This window comes from Alternaria hordeiaustralica (genome assembly GCF_023758085.1).
Source record: "Alternaria hordeiaustralica strain BMP 2776 chromosome Unknown scaffold_8, whole genome shotgun sequence".
Classification (NCBI taxonomy): Eukaryota; Fungi; Ascomycota; class Dothideomycetes; order Pleosporales; family Pleosporaceae; genus Alternaria; species Alternaria hordeiaustralica.
Window position 1 is genome coordinate 570,517 of NW_026056780.1, and position 13,991 is coordinate 584,507.

At 52.3% G+C, this 13,991-nt stretch overlaps 6 protein-coding genes across 6 annotated transcripts; 2 read left to right on the forward strand and 4 right to left on the reverse strand.

The window, feature by feature from the left end:
- Window positions 1–245: 245 nt before the first annotated feature.
- Window positions 246–3,218, forward strand: LIG4 (DNA ligase (ATP); the record flags this gene model as incomplete). The annotated part of the gene is made up of 2 exons (XM_049387654.1): window positions 246–452; window positions 519–3,218. 2 exons carry the CDS (start codon window positions 246–248, stop codon window positions 3,216–3,218), a joined length of 2,907 nt encoding a protein of 968 aa, XP_049244632.1.
- A 91-nt stretch (window positions 3,219–3,309) lies between these two features.
- J4E84_005055 (uncharacterized protein) lies at window positions 3,310–4,852 on the reverse strand (the record flags this gene model as incomplete). The annotated part of the gene is made up of 2 exons (XM_049387655.1): window positions 3,310–4,004; window positions 4,051–4,852. The coding sequence occupies 2 exons, from the start codon at window positions 4,850–4,852 to the stop codon at window positions 3,310–3,312; spliced, it is 1,497 nt and encodes a 498-aa protein (XP_049244633.1).
- A 1,019-nt stretch (window positions 4,853–5,871) lies between these two features.
- J4E84_005056 (uncharacterized protein) lies at window positions 5,872–6,471 on the forward strand (the record flags this gene model as incomplete). Its single annotated transcript, XM_049387656.1, has 1 exon — window positions 5,872–6,471. One exon carries the CDS (start codon window positions 5,872–5,874, stop codon window positions 6,469–6,471), a length of 600 nt encoding a protein of 199 aa, XP_049244634.1.
- Window positions 6,472–7,859: 1,388 nt separating this feature from the next.
- On the reverse strand, window positions 7,860–9,657 carry J4E84_005057 (uncharacterized protein; the record flags this gene model as incomplete). Its single annotated transcript, XM_049387657.1, has 3 exons — window positions 7,860–9,240; window positions 9,291–9,328; window positions 9,379–9,657. 3 exons carry the CDS (start codon window positions 9,655–9,657, stop codon window positions 7,860–7,862), a joined length of 1,698 nt encoding a protein of 565 aa, XP_049244635.1.
- A 721-nt stretch (window positions 9,658–10,378) lies between these two features.
- J4E84_005058 (uncharacterized protein) lies at window positions 10,379–11,583 on the reverse strand (the record flags this gene model as incomplete). The annotated part of the gene is made up of 3 exons (XM_049387658.1): window positions 10,379–11,157; window positions 11,211–11,342; window positions 11,397–11,583. The coding sequence occupies 3 exons, from the start codon at window positions 11,581–11,583 to the stop codon at window positions 10,379–10,381; spliced, it is 1,098 nt and encodes a 365-aa protein (XP_049244636.1).
- A 687-nt stretch (window positions 11,584–12,270) lies between these two features.
- Window positions 12,271–13,911, reverse strand: J4E84_005059 (uncharacterized protein; the record flags this gene model as incomplete). Its single annotated transcript, XM_049387659.1, has 1 exon — window positions 12,271–13,911. One exon carries the CDS (start codon window positions 13,909–13,911, stop codon window positions 12,271–12,273), a length of 1,641 nt encoding a protein of 546 aa, XP_049244637.1.
- Window positions 13,912–13,991: the final 80 nt, after the last annotated feature.

Here is a 13,991-nt window from a genome sequence, read left to right on the forward strand (position 1 = left end):
GGACTAAAGGGAAAACGAGTGTTGTGGAGTCGCAATTCCCCCAGTTTCCAAGATTAGTATCGTCAGCCTTGTGAATCACGGCGTAGGTACCCACCGGCATGGGTGACGCCTTGGGAGATGCGCTAGCTCGTTGCAGCCTGACAGCCACGTGATCACGCGTAATGTGGGTTCCAGGCAACCACGACCCTGCCTTCATATACAAACAAACCTTACACCCGTCGACTCACTCCTCCAATGCACCCAAAATGGCCGAAGATATACCAATGCCGGATGAGGAGGCGGTTAGGGAGAACACGCTCATGTATGGTCATGACGATGAGCTCGACGACAAGTACCCTACCCGGCCGCTGAACCTCCACAAGACGCCCCGCTTCCATACCCTGTTCACGGACCTTTTCAACCCACTCATGGAAACACAGAAGAGGAAGCAGCCTGTGGGAGCTCGTCGAAGAGTCGGGCCTCACGGACACTCCAACCTGTCACCCCACGAAGCGAAACGCAACATCATCGAAAGATAGATTGCAAATTGGCGAAAGGAAGTTGGTAACGACTTCTACCCCGCAATGCGTCTCATGATCCCCGAAAAGGACAGAGATCGGGCCATGTACGGTCTGAAAGAGACGGCAATTGCCAAGATCTTGATCAAGTGCATCAGCATGGAACCCAAATCTATTGATGCCCTACACATGACGCAATGGAAGCTACCCAGTCAGCTCAGCTCAGCTTCGAATGCATCTGCGGGCGACTTTCCTGGGCGATGTTACGATGTCTTGTCAATGCGGCAGATGAAGACCGAATACAGCGACATGAGCATCGCCGAAGTCAACAATGCTCTGGATAGGCTGTCGCAGGTTGGTGCAGAAGAGGAGCAAGTCAAGATATTCAAGCGATTTTACCGAAGGATGAATGCGGAGGAGATGACCTGGCTCATCCGTATGATCCTCCGTCAGATGAAGATCGGCGCTACTGAGAAGACGCTCCTCGACATCTGGCATCCGGACGCGGAGACACTGTTTAATATCTCGTCAAATCTACGGCGAGTGTGCTGGGAGCTCTTCGACCCGGAGATCCGTTTGGCGGGCGAGAGCGCTGAGCTGAGCTTGATGCAATGCTTCCAGCCACAGCTAGCTCAGTTTCAGGACAAAGTAGGCAACTTTGAGAAACTGGTGAACCGTTTCCAAGCAAATGCGGACGATGATACGTTTTGGATTGAAGAGAAGCTCGACGGGGAGCGCATGCAGCTCCATATGATTGAAGATCCCGACGCACCCGGCGGAAGGACCTTTGGATTCTGGTCACGTAAAGCCAAAGACTACGCATACCTCTACGGCAGACATTTCGAAGGCGACGAGGCCGGTGCACTTACACGTTTCATCGAAGACGCCTTCGGAAAGAACGTACGGAACATTATCCTTGATGGGGAGATGATTACCTGGGATATGGAGAGGGACCACATCGTGGGCTTCGGTACACTCAAGACGGCAGCTATATCTGAGAAAGAGAACAAAACCGACAAGAAAACTGGTCAGCGGCCACTGTTCAGAGTGTTTGATTGCGTCTATCTGAACGACAAATCACTCACGCGGTACACGCTACGCGATCGACGTCGCGCCCTCGAGAGTGCCGTCAGGGGCATAGAACGTCGCCTGGAGATTCATCCTTACATCGAGGCGCGCTCGCATACCGAGATTGAACCGGAGTTACGGAAGGTCGTTGCAGAGTCATCCGAGGGCCTGGTGCTAAAGAATCCGCGCTCCATGTACTGTCTCAATCAACGGAATAACGACTGGATGAAGGTGAAGCCAGAATACATGTCAGAGTACGGCGAGTCGCTCGACTGCATCGTTATCGGCGGATACTTTGGCACTGGGCATCGCGGTGGCGCCCACTCATCCTTTCTCATGGCTTTGATGGACAAGAAAAAGATAGTGGCCGACAACCCAATGTGTTATTCCTTTTTCAAGGTCGGTGGTGGATTCACCTCCGAAGAGTACGCTAGTATAAGGAGTCGAACGGAAGGTAAGTGGACTGATTGGAATGTCAAATATCGGCCTCCATTCATCCAGCTGGGCGGCCATAAGGAGAACCGGCAATACGAGAAGCCAGACCAATGGATTGCACCTTGCGATTCCGTTGTACTGGAGTGCAAAGCAACAAGTGTGGAAAATAGTGACAAATTCCGTATGGGATACACGCTTCGCTTTCCCCGCTTCCAAAAACTTAAGAAAGACAAGCGATGGGACCAGGCGCTCTCAGTATCGGAGTGGCTGGAAGTACAGAACAGAGCGGAAACGGAAAAGACTGAAAAAGAAACAGAGTTCAAGATTGAACAATCCCGAAGGAAAAAGGTCAGGACAACGAAGAAGCCACTGACAGTCGTCGGCAACGACACCGTCACAACACCATACGCAGGCCCAGCATCCAAGGTCTTCGAAGGCCTAACCTTCTTCATAATGACAGAGCAAATCTCCCCAACAAAAAAGTCAAAAGCAGATCTCGAAGCCCTAGTGAAAGCCAACGGCGGCAAAATCGTCCAACGCGACTCCATGGACAAAAACCTCATCATCGTCGCAGACAAGCGACTAATCAAAGTGGCCTCGCTGGAGAAACGCGCAACAAACAACATCGTCAAGCCCGTCTGGATCCAGGATTGCATCAGGCAGAACGAGTTAGACGCTACTCCCATGCCATACCTGCTTCCGTTTGAACCGAACAGGCACATGTTTTATCTTCATGACGACGATCAACTGGATTATGAGAATAATGTTGATGAGCATGGAGATTCGTATGCGCGCGATGTAGCGGATGTGGATGAGATGAAGAAGTTATTGCAGGGTGTGTCGGTGCCAGAGGATAATGAGGCGTTCGAACGAGAGGGGTTTCTAGATCAACTGGAAGATCATGGGGAGTCGTTTGCGCATCTTAAGACACATATGTTTGGTACGGTGAAAGCGGCCGTCCGAAACGATCAGGAACGACCAGATGGTATGCTGAGAGTACGGCTGGCGAGGAACTACATTGAGTTCGGCGGTGGCGTCGTGACTGACGACATAAATGCGGAAGGCGTCACGCATCTTGTTGTGCTGAACAATCAATCTTCGACGACAGGTGCAAGGAATAAGATCACTGGACTTGCCAGAATCGTTGGCGTCGCCTGGGTTGAAAAGTGCTGGGCAGAAAGCACCATGGTTGACGAGGAGAGATACCAGTGGGGTTGAGCCGCACGCGTACACCCGCGCGGAGAATGGCTTAGTTACGTTTCTGATGATACCACGAACGACTTTGCAGCAATCTTATCTTAATCGCTTTTCAAAAGGTGCTGCCACTCGTAAGACCCCGCTTCCAACTGCTCTTTGCCATCTCCCCCGTACTCGTCCTCGTCACCCTAAGCTCCCTCTTCTCCACGACCAGCGCCCCTCTACTCTGCGTCAATCGTTTCCTCAGCTCATCCTCCTCTAGGTAATTCGCCTCCGCACCCAACTCCTCCCGTATCGCAGCCGAGTAATCCATGATGCTGCGCAAAAGCCCCGGCCTCCTTCCACTCCTATACATCATAGATCCGCGTCGTGTATCGAGCCACATACCGACCATGATGCAGACCCAGACGAAGTTGAATATCGATACCATGAAGAGGAAGATGTAGGAGAAGCCCCATTGGTACGTTTCGCTAGGCTTGCAAGATCCGTGGTCCAGCAGGTAATACCCGGTGTAGGAGTGGTTCGCATCTGGCCGTGTCTCAAAAGCGTATTGAAGTCTGGGATCTTTGTTGAGACTTTTGCTGGTGTCTAATCCATAATCATCAGTGGGGAAGCTTGCGATGCGGAGGCTGCGAAACGTCGATGTCGTGTTGCCGTCGAACACCCAGTCAGCCGTGATATTGGGGTTCCGAATTCCATTGGTCATATTGAAACCGGCGGCGAAGACAATTTCAACAGATGGTACTTTAGTGTCTAAATCTCCTACTGTGAAGAATGTGTAGGTCCAATTGCTGAACTGACTCATGTCTAGGACGCGTCAGTTGAGATCTAGAAATACTCCTAGCATACTTACGATGGTGAACGGCATCAATAAGCGGCTGATCATCCGCTGTGATGATGAGAGGTGCTTCCATACCCACCCTATCTGCGTCTTCGATGATGTAAGCCACGTCCTTAGCTTTGCTCCATTCCATTAGATTACCATCGAAGTCCTCGATATAGGGCTGGTAGGTCGTGATATAACCAGTCATGGCTGCCATCAGCGTTGGGAATGCGATTACATAGAGGGTTGAAAGCAGCATCGAAAAAAGTGCGAGCCAACGGAATAAGCGCTTCCATGTGCACGCTCCATAAGCCAGGAACTCCTTCCCTAGAACACCAAGCGTGGCCATTGTTGTTGTCTCGAAGGCTACAGCGGCGTAAAGTTTGTAGGACGTGTGATGCATCTCCATGTGATATACCAACCACTCGTTGAAGACGCGGTAATTTACCCATGCCAACAAGAGCTGTCCGCCTCTTCCAATAATCAGGTCCCATGCGACATCTATGACTTTCACCTGCGTAAAGGTGAGAGCACCGAAGCTCAAGTTCGGTGTAAAGAAGTAGGAGGAATCCATGATGCGCCATGTTGCTCCGGTGGCTTCTTTCCAAAGGCCGTTTGGGTAACAGTCTCGTCCCATGATGTAGCCCTGCGATACCGTTTCTGCCGCCGCAGCGAGGCCGACAATGCAGGCGAGCGCAAGAGGGAGCGCCAACAAGATAACGGTTACTCGCCAAGGGAAGGGTGACCACTTCTCCCAGAATGTCGTTCTGCGATCTTTTTCAGGCCATTGGTGAGGCGAATCGGACTTGGCGTCGCTGTGGTTATCGGCCATGGGAAGCAATTCGGCGCTCCTTCGCGCATCGTCATCAACAACGTCCTGGCGAACGGCGGAAAATTGCGTCGTAGATCTCATTTCTGAAGCGAAGCAGTACGCGATGCATACCAAGGAAATAAATCACGAGCAGACGTGGCGAGGTCAGCCTTATCTGAGACGACTTGTAGATCGGGCGTAGTTTCAGGCGCCCTGCCAGTTTGGGGATTTGCGCAAGGCGCAGCGCCCGCAATTGGGGGCCAAATAGCTACCAACAAAATTAACTTCTTTCTCAGCAAGGGCTGAGTAACTGGCGGCATGTCTCAATTAGTTGCAGTAAGTGTGTGCGATGGGTGCGTCATAGAGCTTGTTGATGAAATCGCAGCGCCGGCGACAAAGGCAGCTGCAACGATGCGATCACCTTGGAGAGCGAGCATGCTGGGCGGCTGGATGGTCCAAATGGGTTCCCATGCATGTACGGAGACCGTTTCCTGTCGTTTCTGTCTCAAAAGTTGAGCATAGGCATGTGGGCTCATATGCGAGTGCCGTGGTAGAGTACTTGTCAAGCCTCCCGGCACGCCCGCCAACCTGGCCCAGGGAAGGCAGACCCTCACGCCAAGGCACTAACAGCACAGTACCCACCAGAGAGACGTGAAAGTCATCAAGCTGCAAGTAACCTCCATCGTTCTACGATATAACATGAGAATATATCCCTCTGAGCGATAGGCGGTCTCACCCCGGATGCGCAATGAAGTATATATTGAGTTCTCGCCGGCACATAGCTAAGTTCGGTATAGCGCCGCGCACCCCGCTCCCCAGCAGGGCAGGTACCGAGCAAGGAGGTACAAAGGCTGATAGCACTTTATATTGTCTCTGGCAAGATGATTCGCTCGTAACACATTCGTCACGCGACAGCCTGTAAACATAATGCGATGTCGCGGATGCAGACTTGCGGTTATCTGTCACTTCGGCAGCAACCTTATACATCCAACCCCCCTACTATTGTCGCGTTGCTCAAACCAGCCACATGAGAAGCTAACATGGCAAACATCTGGACAACCCGTACAGCGCTCCTGACAGGCCTCGTCATCTCCCTCCTCGGTGCCTTCTACATCTACCAGTCTCCCACCCCACTCAACTTCAGCATGCCGCATCAAAGTTCAAGTGCGAACAGCATACCCGGGTTGGAGTTTACACTAAGCCAAATATCTCGGTCTCCGCCTACCCTGCTCGTTACGCTCAAAAACACAAGCCCAGATACTCCTTATACGATCTTAAAATGGAATACACCGCTTGACACCTCCGCACTCAACACTGGCGTTTTCACTGTGACCGATGCGAGGAGTGGGGAGGATGTGGAGCAGACTGTTTTACAGGTCAATCGCAAGATGCCGCCGCCGCAGAGTTCACTTGTCACGATTACGCCTGGAACTCAGGAAGAGGTCGAGGTTGTATTTGACAAGCCGTGGATGCCTGAGCGTAAGCCGGCGAAGTACAGCGTCCAAGCAAAGGGGATATGGAAGGGCGTTTGGGGGAAGTATGGGGATGAAGTCACGAAGGAAGAGTTGTATGCTTATGCCGGTAGCCCGTTCAGTGGATGGAGGTTTGCGACGGGTGAGGTAGTCATGGAAGTAGAGTGAAGAGATCAAGACGATAACGTGGGTAGAGTGGCAAAGGATTTTACAGTATTTGATTCTTCCTGTAACGACAGAACTTGTTCTGTTTTGGCTAGCAGCCTGCTGATAGCCCGACCGCCCAGCAGCTGTTATGTACATTCTTTCTCCTCCATTGCATTCCTCTCGCACTTCAGCTTTATACGTGCAATATTCCCACAGGTCAGCCCAGCCAAACCATCATAGGATCTTGCACTGCAGCAATGTCTGCCACAGATACTGCTCAATGTCAGTACCCTATCACCATCGTATTTTCGAGTTCACATACCTTGCTTGGCTTGCCCATGCGTTCTCTTATCGAGATTCGTGACTTGTTTGACGATGTTGATGAGAAGGCCGATGAGCCGAAGGTTGATGAACCGTGAGATGATGTGCGTTCCATCTTGTGTGGCGACTAAGTATGTGCGCGTGTGTATGCGTTCGTATGTGTTTGAAACGGTCAAAAAAAAAGGAAAGACGACTCTGTATGTCCAGCAGTAAGGAAAGTGGTACAAGAAGGAATGACTTGATGATACTCGCTCAACTTGACAGCGCAAACCCAGAATATATACTCAAGTACCTACCCAAACCTTCAGCCCAACTCGCCATCAAGTTTGGTTGATCGCCTCTCCCAGACCACGCCGATCCTCACCTATCGTGTCGCGATACCAATCTACAACCCACCAGCACCAAAATTTCTCCAAACCTTAAACTCTATTCCAACACCCGGATCAATAACCCACCCAATAGCGACCGCGACACCCATCCAACGCGCCAACGGCATCACCCGCTAGAAACCGTATTTCGCTCCTTTCCGCCTCCACGCGAACGAAAAAGCAAAGAGGGACATGCAGATGGGGCCAGGGCAGCTGAAGTCTGAAACGCGGAGGCATGCGCGCCAACGGCCTACCCCGTCTGTAGTTCGGATTCGGTGCGAGGACCACAACGCGGTTTAGCTTGCGTACATTTGTAGCATGCGAGAGTGGGGATATGCAGGTATGTCTGGATGGAGAAATAGCTGGTGAGGAATAGTGGGGATGAAAATGTCCGCGGAGGGCGGAAGTTAATCATCAGGATCTTTGGTGATGCGTTGGGTTGCGACGACTCGTGCAGATGACCCACCGGCATAATTCTTGGTCGGGGAAAACTTCGCAGTTTGAGTGAGCATGTCGTATTATTGAAGAAAAGAGCGCGCCTTGAACTCAGACTTGGGTCTGATCTTGTTGTGCGCTGGTCGTTAAAGATATACTGAGATGTGGTATGCACGAAAGTTGTGATAGCCTTGAGTAAAGACAAAAACGGTCCATCACGTCCATCGCAGGCAGGTCAAGAAAATGAGGCTACGGTGCCCTGACGCAACCCCATCGAATGCCATCTCAATTCCCATCAAGCCCATAAGCTTGCAATACGCGTTTCGCGACGCCCTCCCCACTCCAATACGCCCCCGTCACCGTCCCCAATGCAACAAACGGTGCGCAATGTTCTCCCGCCAACCAAACACCGCGTTCAGGCACGCCTCTTCGTAACGTCTCCACATCTTCGTCACCCTTCTCAAGCCCTACCTGGAAATTGCAGTAGGAGCCGTACCCGGCGAGTTCGTCATTTGCCCAGGCTGTTGCTAGGATGGCTGTAGGGGTGCAGGAGGGGTCTTTGGGGTTGTAGTTGGGCAGTTTGGTGTAGTAGGGTGCAAAGAAGGAGTCTAGGAGGGTGTTATGCTTTGTTTGGGGATTAGAGGCGAGGAGTTGCGCGATGTGCAGGCTGGTTGGGCCAAAGGTGTAGAAGAGGAGGGTTGGGTGTGCTGAGCCTTCTGGTAAGGCGGCCAGGTTGACGGCTTCTTGGTCCCAGGATTCGGGGTTTGTTTCAGATGCGTAGGTTGGATGTGTCCAGTGTGTGAAGCCTGGGTAGTGAGCTGGGTTGACTGGTGAGTCTGTCGCTTGGTGGATGGGCGCCGTCGTTGCTGTTACGTTTGGTTTGCTGAGATCGCGGGACGCGGATGGCGAGGTTGAGTCATTGGTGATAGGCTCATTCCAGAAGGCTTTTGGGAAGCTGATGTAGACCTTGTCTAGATGACCATACCCTAGACTTCCCACAGCGTCCGTCAGTCGTTTCGGTAATTCTGGGACGAAAGCTCCGAGATTACGCTTTAACCAGCCCAGTGGAGCTGTCATGATGACCTCGTCAAAGGTCATGCTTTGCCGACCTTCAACTTCGACGGTGACGCGTGTATCTTCGGTCTTCTCTCCTGATATGATCCGCCGCACTTTATGCTCAAACAGCATCGTCGCGTCTTTCAGTGCCGGCTCAGCGATCTTTTTCAGTACCTTGTCGTACGTAGATGCGACGAAGAGATTCTCGCCGTCGATGCACTCCTCAAGCCAGAAGAACTTCAGGCTTTGTCTCTGAACGGGCGAGCCGACGAAAGCGCCCCACATCTCTGCCATTTGGAGTATGGTTTGCTGCTGCTTTTTTGCTTCATCATTCTTGTTGGGAAACATTTCTAAGACCTGTTCTTGGAAGTAGTCATACAGACTTTTCTCCGCTGGTATCGTCGTTGAAGTCTCGTTCGACAGCTTCATGGCTTGCTCGACGATGGCCCACACACGCTCGGTGTTCTTTGCCGCGTCTTTATCCGACATGTGGTTTCCCTGGCTGTCGAAGACAGATTGACGACCATCCCAGTTCATGGTAGTAGTCTTGGTTTCTTTGGCCAAGTCCAGGATAGGGTTGTCGTCAGTCCCGTGTATCCAGTTTGGCCCACTGCCAGCACGGTCAGTTCATACAAGCTACATCGAGAATTGCGAACTTACAGGTCAACCCTGTGGCCGAGCCCATCGCTTTGGCATAGCTGACAGCTAGTTAGTGTGCGTCAAAACTTACACAGCTGATCGGGCATACTCTTCCGCCAACCCTGTTCCTCCCTTCCAGTATTGTTACCTTAACGCCCTGCTTCAGCAACAAATCCGCACATCTTAGTCCAGCGACACCAGCGCCCACAACGCACACATGCGGTATCTTGCCCGCCACCCTCCGTATCATGTTCGCCTCATCCATGTAGCCGTGATTGTGTGGCGAAGTAGACAAGTCTTTCGAAATTCGAGTCTGCCTCTCAGGCGTTGTTCTATCAATCGCGATGTCAGCCCTACGAACTGCATTCTCGTTGCCAATGTTTCCCATGTTGATGGTGTGCGATAAAAAATGATAAGACGACTGTATTGAGGAAGGATAAAATGGGCCAAAATGACGCGATTCGAAGTAACCAAGATTATGTTGACAAGTAAGGCTGCCAGATCAGTCGTCGCGAAACGTGGTTCCGAGAGTGTAGGTACACCGCGGTTACTAGTGGCGATGCGTAGACCGTGCTGTAGAGTGCATCATCTTGGCTGCAAACGGAGGGGATCGAGGAGACGACAGGAACTAATGTTGGAAGGGCGATCTTAGTTGGCGAGAAGGCTGCTATCCAAGCGGTGGTCTAGGTGGCACGGTACCTCAAACGCATACAGCCGTTCACGTACCTTGGAATTTGTCTAGCCTGGAAGAGGAAGCGGCTCGTCAAGTTTTGGTCTTGTGACAAGTGCGAACCAATATATTGTCTTAGTGCTGCCAACGTGATGCTATTATGTTGGAAGTGAGGCGTGATAAGATGGATGTTGTACGCTGTCAGGCGTATGCACGTCAGATCGCGAACGGCAGGCGCGACGCTAACTTTAGTTAGTGCCACGAGGCTGAACCAGGCACATGATTGGACGAAATGGAAGATAAACTTGAGCTCAACGCTGTAGATTTCTATCTGAAGAGTACACAACGAGTTTTGTCCTCGTCCGTGGTGGCATATTATTGCCGTGGTATCATATCCCATCCATCATCCATTAAGGTCGTCCATTCCTCTGCGTCGCACCTATTTGTCCTTGGAGCCGATGTGAAGCTTGTTCTTCATCTTCTCCTTCAAGTGCGACATCTTTCCACCCTTCTCCTCGCCGCTTGGGGATGTAGTCAAATCGGCAGACTCGGACTTGCGACCTGAGTGCTCTCCAGTCATACCTGCGGCACCGTCAGTACTACCCCGACTTTGTCCGGGTTCCCGTGTCCACAAACCAGAGGCAGCGTTCTGTTTGGCAGCAGCCGCTTCGAAGTTGCTGCTGTCAGAAGGAACGCCTGTTGATGTCCACTCTGGAGTGTCGCGGTTCGCAGAGGCCTTCTCGGCATCAGTCTTAGTGTCGGTACCAGCGCCACCCGCGTATGTGCTTGAAGCACCGGTTACAGAGTCGGGAGCAGTGGTCTTGATCGCGGGATCAGGGCTGGTAGTTGTGGTTGCCGTGGAACCAGGAGCCGCAGGAGTGACATCGCTGGGACCAGTAGGACCAGCACCTGGCGCACCTGAACGGCTGATGTCGTCAAGTGGGGTGTCCTTCCAAAGCTTATCCGTTACTCCAGCTTTGTCCGTGATGCCAGTGGCCTGTGTTGTAGAGGAGGTAGCGCCAGTGTTTGACGTAGCAGCGTCGGGGTTGAGGGGGACGATGGGCATGCCAACGTAGGACGGGTCCTTGCTATCCGAGTAGATCTTGGGGTCGGTCGATGTTTCGGTCATGGTCTCGGTCGGTCCCTTGGTGGTAGGGTCGAGCTTCAAGAACTCATCTGTGCCAGAGGTCTTCTCGGCTGCCTTCTCGGTCGCCTTGGCTGTGCGATACATCAGTATTCTGTTCTACTAGCCGTCATTGTCGTATACTTACCATCGTTGCCCTGGTCAAAGGGCTCTGTTACAGTCCCCTTACCGAGCTCTCCGGAAACTGGCTCTTTGCCCGCAGTCTCGTTATTCGAGTAGTCGAGGAAAGTTCCCTTATCAGCCGTCGCTAGAGGGGTCGCTGTGAAGCGGGGTCAGCATATGTCGTCCAATGCGCGCGTTGGAGGGGACTCACCAAGATTGCCCTGGTCGTAAGGCTGAGTGACGGTGCCCTGACCCTGCTCACCGGAGATAGGCTCCTTGCCGGCAGTTTCGTTGTTCTTGGTCTGCTCGACTGCCTCGTCCGCCTTGGTCTGGTCGCCGTAGATGAGCTTGGAGGCTGCACCGGCAGCATTGCTTGCGAGGTTGGTGATGGTCTCCATTCTGACTGTGTTTTACAAAGGTCAATTGTAAGAGTAGGGGGGTGAAGTGGGGGAAACTGGGTATCGTGAGTATGCGCGGAGTCAAAGAGTCCGTGTTGGCGCGTTATGAAGGCAGGCACGCGGGCAGTGACGTAGGTTCCTGCCGTGCCTGCGTTTGTCCCTGTTCTACCCAGGATTAAGCCACAGCCAACATCAACACCAACGGGATAATCTACAACGAGTGACGATGTGGGGCTCATTTCAAGCGTATACCTTGATTTAACCTCAATTAAGCTCGACAATGCCGCCAGCATACCAATCAATCTCATGCACCGCAGCGGCCCGGGGCAGCGTCCAGGCGCTTTCAATGGCTGGCATGTGCGGGTATCTGGATTTAGATCAAGGCGTACCACCCTAGATCTTGGGCTTCGTAATTGTGATCAGCTTGCTGCCCATGCTGGAAGCTCGAGTCTCGGCCGCGCTGGTTGAAAGCGACGCGGCTGGGTTGACGTCATAGCTGACTGCAAACATGTCAAACGTAGGTCTTGGCGCGTTTTCGTGTGTGCCGCGACCATGGCCGGCGCCCTTCGCATGCAACTCTCTACGCAAGAGTTTCGACGTTTTCACATTGAGGCCCACACATTTCAGCACGAATAGACGAACTGCCAGCCCACATCGCAATCTTGCCCCCATTGTAGTTCTGTCCTGCTAATCTTCCGTTTCAAATAGACCCCGAACGACCATTCCATCCGTCCACTCAATCTCCTCCATCTGCTCTGAGCGAACCGAGTCCCAGCCTCCATCATGCATACCGAAATGAAAAACAGTAACGCATCTCAATCTATCAACTGCGTATGGCCACTGGTCGGACTGCTCGCGCAAGATCTTGTCTGTATCCCATAGCTCGGGCACGCCTGCCTCGAAACGCACCGGAACATCGCCGCGCACCACCGCCTTTATAACGTCGACGAAGTCATCGGCTATAGGAGTCATCCTCTGCATGGTCCCCCGGCGTGTCAGTTCTTCAGCGCCGTCCTGCCACATTGCAGCCTGTCGCATGGCATTGCAGAGAAGCTCACTGGCTCTCTCGTCAGGGCCATGTAAGACCAAGGAGAAAGAACCCGTTGGCAGGTCCATAATCCATGGCATACTCGCTTCGTGTATCCACGTTGCAACATCCCAGAGACAGCGCTCGACACTGTAGGAACGTTCGCTAAGCACAGTTCCCCAGATGTCGACGCGTCGCTCTATTCGAAGTCTAGGATTCTCGAGCAAATATGGAACAAGCCCGCGTGCGTGGGTCTGGGAGAGTCCTAAGCTCGTGTGGTTCTTGTGGTTCTGGGAGATTCCTAAGCTCGCGTAATCTTCCTGGATAACAATTTTGTGCACTTGGGCGCGCTTTTTGGGCGTAAGGCGCTCAAGGAATTGAATGGCAGCTGCCGCTGCCGAGAAGTATCTTTTGAATCTCTTGACGCGACCATTATGGCGAGTCCCGAGTTCTGGTGCTTGTGGAACATATTTCGCGACCTTATCAAGGTCCTTTTTCTCCGGAATCCACCAATACGTGGGCCTCCACTCGATAATCTGGTATAGGGTGTCTCTCGTGTATACCGATGGCCGAGAGCGACTTCTGCTCTGGCTGTTGTCATTATCCTCGTCCTCGGATTCGTCCTCGTCATCCGTAACCGGGTCATAATCCAATGGAGCACTCGTCTTGGCGGATGGATCGTACTCTCCCAAAACGAGGCGCTCGAACGCTGGATGCCTCGCAATAATCTGCATGAGATCCTGAAGTATAGCGTCTTTGATGAGATAATCCAATCTAGACACAGGGTAAAGGCGGCCTTCCTTCAAGGCCGCTCTACCCTCCCTGGTAATCGTTTTCTCTAGCTCTTCCACTGCCGTGTTACCTGGATATCTCGATCGCAGCTCTTTCAAGGCTTCTCGTGTGACAAGGGGATATGCATATGACAACATAATCCGGAGACACATGTTGCGCCCTTCCAGGAGACTGCGGTAGAAAAAGGCTACAGAGCTTGAAGTCTCAGTGCCAGGAATCTTTGGAAGGACGCTGAATCGGAGCGTGTTCGATTCAAATGCCAAACCGTCTATCTCTTGTGCCGCTCTTTTGCAGGTGTAGACCAACGCGACATCGATCTTTTCTCCGTTGGCGAGCCGAAACTTCTGGGCCGATGGATCGTAGATATAACCTTCCTCTTGATGCGTGTAGTACTCATAGATTTTATCCCGCAGCTCTCGTGGCAGCCGGAAGAGAAGAGACTGATGTTGATTGTCCATGCTGGGTCCGTCACCATGACGAAGAGGGTCTGCGATGTTGGAAATCTGCATTGAGAGCATAAAGGCAAGCGACTGGTATCGCAAAGGCCTCCGAATCATGTTAAAGCGCTATCATTCGGGCAGGATGGGGG